Source organism: Ascaphus truei, chromosome 18 (genome assembly GCF_040206685.1).
Source record: "Ascaphus truei isolate aAscTru1 chromosome 18, aAscTru1.hap1, whole genome shotgun sequence".
Lineage (NCBI taxonomy): Eukaryota > Metazoa > Chordata > Amphibia > Anura > Ascaphidae > Ascaphus > Ascaphus truei.
The window spans coordinates 21,823,667-21,829,666 of NC_134500.1; the positions used below are offsets into that span (position 1 = coordinate 21,823,667).

Genomic DNA, 6,000 nt, shown 5'->3' on the forward strand with positions numbered 1-6,000 from the left:
GCTCGACTGCAAAAACTCTGACTCAGGCCCTCATTCTCTCCCGTCTTGATTACTGTAACCTCCTGCTGTCCGGCCTTCCTGCCTCTCACCTGTCTCCCCTACAATCTATCCTAAACGTTGCTGCCAAAATCACTCTACTCTTTCCTAAATCTGTCTCAGCATGTCCCCTCATGAAATCCTTCTCCTGGCTTCCGATCAAATCCCGCATCTCACACTCCATTCTTCTCCTCACTTTTAAAGCTTTACACACTCTTCTGCCCCTCCTTACATCTCAGCCCTAATTTCTCGTTATGCACCATCCAGACTCTTGCGTTCTTCTCAAGGATGTCTTCTTTCTACCCTCTTTGTATCTAAAGCGCTCTCCCGCCTTAAACCTTTTTCACTGACTGCCCCACACCTCTGGAATGCCCTTCCCCCCAGTACCCGACTAGCACCCTCTCTATCCACCTTTAAGACCCACCTTAAGACACACTTGCTTAAAGAAGCATATGAATAGCACTGTGGATATTCTGAACACATGATACATAAAGCTTGGCCCCCTGCAGACGCACTTACCAGAACTCCCTCCTACTGTCTCTGTACGTTCTCCCTACCTACCAATTCAACTGTAAGCTCCTCGGAGCAGGGACTCCTCTTCCTTAATGTTACTTTAATGTCTAAAGCACTTATTCCCATGATCTGTTATTTATATTATCTGTAATTTATTTGATTACCACATGTATTACTACTGTGAAGCGCTATGTACATTAATGGCGCTATATAAATAAAGACATACAATACAACATGTAGAGTAATGACTGATGATGTTGTAGGCCAGGGCAATGCAGTATTAGCCATTTCAAGGGTTAAACACTAACATCCCAAGATGGAAAAGCGCCCACCAGTGCAGTCAGTGAACTTTTAACATACTCCACTGCATGGAGTGGTGAGTAACCAACCCTGTGTGCTGATATAGATATCACACACACACACACACACTTTCCTTGGAGAATGACCAAAGACTCTCTGGGACATAACACCGGAGGAGTCACTCTAAAGACGTCTCCCCAAAATGCCTTCGCTGCCCCTGTCCACTAAGCAAGCGTGGGCTGGGTTAACAGCATGAGGAAAAGAGACACTTCAAAGACCACCTGGAGTTCTTCAGCATGTCTGCTGTTATTTACTGTGTGCTATTTTCATTTCTACCATTTCTTCATTTCTCTGGGCCATAAGACCCAAGTAACCCCAAAGGTGTGAGTCTTTTGCAGCAGCTGGAAGGCGGCCAAAGGGTGTCACCGTTTGCTGTTACAGCTGCACGATTATTGGGTTGGGTAAAGTATTTCAGACATATTGAAACACTTTCATCTTCATACATTATTCTGCTCTCACAGCCCTACCTCTGCATAATCCCACTTATTGCTTCTCAAATGCGTTCAACTAACAAGCAGCTATCAGAAACACACCAACCTTCTCATCCCCCTACCCTAGCTGTGCTACTTATCGATGGTAAGATCCTTTGAGCAGGGCCTTCCTTACCTACTGTAACAATGTTTATGTTTGTTACTTATTGTTTTTTCGTCCTCCAACCCTATTGTTCCGCGCTACGGAATATGTTGGCGCATTATAAATTATAATGTGTGTAAATATTAAGAATGTGGAGTTTAGCTCTGTGGATTGCAGCACTCCTCCCACCACTCCTCCCCTATATCTCCTACTTCAATCTCTCCCTATCCAGTGGACAGTACCCAGACTTCTTTAAAAATGCTATGGTCATCCCTCTCCACAAAAACCATCTCTCGACCCTGCACTCCCCTTTAGCTTTCGCCCTCTCACTCCTTCCATATTTCTCCAAACTCCTTGAGCGCATCGTTCACAACCAAATCTCCACCTTCATCCACACCCATAACCTACTTCCCATTGTACAGTCTGGCTTCCGTCACTCATACTCTCCCGAAACTGCCCTCCTTGCCATCCACTCCAAATTCTCCTCCATACTCATCAACCTCTCTTCAGCCATTGACACCCTCACCAACCTTGGCATGACTGACACCACCCTTATCCCCTCTCTCGCACTTATCCTACTCTGTCCCCTTCACAAATTGATCGTCTCCACCCACCAGCCTCCAAGTGGGCGTGCCCCAAGGCTCCGTCCTTGGTCCTCCCTTTTCCCTCTACACTACCCCCTATTTGACCTCATCTCCTCCCATGGATTCAATGTTCATTTTGAAGTGAAACTTATTTCGTGGCAGTGCCATCCACAAAAATCCCATAGGGAAAAAAACTGAAAATTGTCCCGAAAATATAAATGGAAGTGAGTGACTGCGCATGTGCATAACCGGAAGTGACATCCTTGTTGTTAGTTGGCTGCATGCTAGGAGTTGTAGTTCGGGTGTGGATGCCAAGCTTACACAGGCAATCAGAAGGGAAGGCCCCAGTTACTACAAAGCCCGGCAGCCCCTGCTATAGCTGACAGGCACAGCACTTCAGTCTCTGTAAGCTGTCTCCTACAAGACAGACACACACACGCTATACATACATACATACATACATACACCATAAAGAGTAATCAGGATTAGTCATGTCAGGCTTAATTATTAACCCATTGGCGACACATCCAACAACCAAAAAAAGTGTCGAGCACGTGCGTTCTAAATGAAACTTCGTGTTTTGTTACTGAAATTGTTTTTTGGTTTTGATTGAATGAAAGACTTTTGAGAGTATAATTACAATTTCAGTGTCACAACAGAAAGAAGTTTTACTTAAAACATGCGTGCTTGCCACACACACCCTTTTTTTTTTCATAGACGAAATCCATATCTACTTCTCTTTCCCACTATTCTCACCCTAACTTTCCATCAGTATCTCTGTCTGCCTAACAAGATAAGAAAAATATTTCCACTCATTTCCCTTTCCTCAGCCAAACTTCTCATCGACTCCCTCATTATCACCCGTCTCGACTACTGTAACTCCCTTCTCATTGGTCAACCCCTCCATACCCCTCCAACAAATTCAAAACGCTTCTCAATCGCTCTGGCCATGTCACCCTGCTCCTCTCCCAACTCCACTGGCTACCCATCCAACAATGTTCCCTCTTCAAATTCCTCACCCTGGTTTACAAATCTCTCCATGGCCTTGCCCCTCATTACCTTGCAGCACTCATCTCTCGCTACACTCGTTCCCATTCTCTTCACTCCCTGACACCCCCGCCCAGCTCCATGTGCCTCCTCTCGATTCCGATCCATTGCCTTACTTGCCCCCCTCCATTGGAACAAGCTCCAACACCACATACAATCTGCCCCCTATCTTCAGAAACCAACTCAAAACTCATCTCTTCTCCATTCAATGATCCCCCGCTTACCTTCTTCTATCACATCCCCTCCCTCACCCAACGCTCATAATCTTCCCTACCCTCACCCCTTCCTAAAGGTTTTCCAAAACCCTCCTGTCACCCACCATACCATACCAATCGTTTCCTATGTCAGACCAATCATCAAGCCACCGACTAAAGATTAAATACAGAGACCTTACTCCAACCAAGCAAGCTCTGAATGCAACTCACCATAATGTTCCCACGGTCCCACCACAAAGACATCTTGACAATCCCTCTATGCTCATCGCATAACATGTTCTATACGTAACACCACCATTGTTTTACTAACTAATGTACAGGCGGTACATAAATGATGTTATAAATAAATTATACTGTAGTCCGATTTTTTTGCCATATGTACCAAGGCAATTCTGGGGCAACAATATGCACCATATGTATCAAAGACAACCCCCCCACCACTGATAACAGGATATTTTACTGCCCCACAGAATTGCAGCACTTTTGATTCATACATAGGCCCATATGTAACAAGGCAAGTGGTGCAATATTGGGGCTGATCATTACCATATGTATCCGAGGCAAAAATCCCATTGCTTTTAACATGATTTTTTCTTTGAAACATCGGGTGCTTTGTTATACCACATAATTGCACCACTCGTCGTCGCCGTCCCCCTCCCGATAGAGTATCCCACAATTACCCCACAGAGACTAAATATGAAACGGGGGGGGGGGGTCTTTTACCCTGCATGCTCCCTCAGCCTCACCTTCTCCCTGTCACCAAATGTATTTAGGGTCGGCGCCTGTGGCCTCTCCCGACTGTGCAGCCCCCCGCTCTGCTCGGGCCCCTCCCGCCTGTGCCGCCCCCCGCTCTCCTCGGGCCTCTCCCGGCTGTGCAGCCCCCCGCTCTCCTCGGGCCTCTCCCGGCTGTGCAGCCCCCCGCTCTCCTCGGGCCTCTCCCGACTGTGCAGCCCCCCGCTTTCCTCGGGCCTCTCCCGGCGGTGCAGCCCCCAGCTTTCCTCGGGCCTCTCCCGGCGGTGCAGGCCCCCGCTTTCCTCGGGCCTCTCCCGGCTGTGCAGCCCCCCGCTCTCCTCGGGCCTCTCCCGACTGTGCAGCCCCCCGCTCTCCCCGGGCCTCTCCCGGCTGTGCAGCCCCCCGCTCTCCCCGGGCCTCTCCCGGCTCTGCAGCCCCCCGCTCTCTCCGGGCCTGTCCTGCTCCAGGCTGCGGCGCAGGTGCACTATCCGGTATCTCAGCTTATCATTCTCGGCCCGGAGCTGCACACAGGCCGGGCTGGGGGGGCCGCCGCCGGTCCCCTGCACCCCCACATCTCGGAGGCGGCCGATTTCCGCGCTCAGCCGGCGGATCTCTTCCTCCTGAGCGGACAGGCGGGCTGCGAGGTGGGCGGCCATGACACGAGCTGCACAGAGGGAGTGACAGCAGCTAGGCCTGGATAGGGCCTCTCTCCTCAGGGCCTGGGCAAGGCCTCTCTCCTCAGGGCCTGGGCAAGGCCTCTCTCCTCGCGGCCTGTAATTGATCTCTATGGAGTCTCATTCATTGAAGTGTGTGGCTTTGCATTGAATTGCAGCAGTAAATGGGGTAGCTGCCGGTATTATGGCTTTGCAGTGCATGGCAGGGCCCTCTCACATCAAATAGGTTTTTAGAACCGGTTTGTCCATAGAGTCTCACCTTTTTATTTACATTTGTTTCTATTGTTTCACAAGATATACCGATAATGAAAGAGGAAACGTTTTATGTTTAACTCCCGATTACTTTGCAGGCTCTGACGTGGTTTTAAAATAAGTTATCAAATTAAGTTCACTCAGTATTTTTTCCATGCATTACAGCTGGGGGGCGCAAACTTATTTTGCTGTGCCCCCCCCCCTGCCTTGCTCTCCCCCCCGCCTTGCTCCCCCCCCCCGCCTTGCTCCCCCCCCGCCTTGCTCCCCCCCCCGCCTTGCTCCCCCCCCCCCTGCCTTGCTCCCCCCCCCCCTGCCTTGCTCCCCCCCCCCTGCCTTGCTCCCCCCCCCCCTGCCTTGCTCCCCCCCCCCCTTCCTTGCTCCCCCCCCCCCTGCCTTGCTCCCCCCCCCCCTGCCTTGCTCCCCCCCCCCCTGCCTTGCTCCCCCCCCCCCCTGCCTTGCTCCCCCCCCCCCCTACCTTGCTCCCCCCCCCCCCCTGCCTTGCTCCCCCCCCCCCCCTGCCTTGCTCCCCCCCCCCCCCTGCCTTGCTCCCCCCCCCCTGCCTTGCTCCCCCCCCCCCTGCCTTGCTCCCCCCTCCCCCTGCCTTGCTCCCCCCTCCCCCTGCCTTGCTCCCCCCTCCCCCTGCCTTGCTCCCTCAGTTCCTGACCCTCCCCCCCCTTACCTCTCGTGACGCCATGGTCACACGTCCTGAAGCCGACTGAATCTCGGTAAATAGAGGTTGTATTGGCCTCGCATGGTCCCCCGGGCATTTAATTTAAATGCCTCGGGGAAGAGCACAGGACCTCTTTGTACCGCCGACACTGTGTTTCAAAGTTCCTTAAGAAACTGTCGATCTGATCAGTACCTTCCACGAACTTGGTGAGGCTGTGATGGTCCAGTTTGAGAGCATCTCTGTCGTGGTGGGCAGGGGGGCAATAAGCGGGTCTGTTCACTGCCATAGTGATAAACTGCAGCCACTCCTCCGGTGTCCCTCTGTCACCCCACGCAGTAATCAGT

At 51.5% G+C, this 6,000-nt stretch overlaps 1 protein-coding gene across 1 annotated transcript in view; it reads right to left on the reverse strand.

Annotated features, from left to right (window-relative positions):
• The window catches only part of LOC142469024 (threonine--tRNA ligase 2, cytoplasmic-like), a 40,708-nt gene extending 35,719 nt beyond the window's left edge, over nucleotides 1–4,989 (reverse strand). Inside the window, exon 1 of the mRNA XM_075575838.1 lies at nucleotides 4,075–4,989. Within this exon, the coding sequence (XP_075431953.1) occupies nucleotides 4,075–4,716 (642 nt within the window). The 5' untranslated portion in view covers nucleotides 4,717–4,989. The remainder of the gene's footprint in view (nucleotides 1–4,074) is intronic.
• Between the last annotated feature and the right edge of the window lie 1,011 nt (nucleotides 4,990–6,000).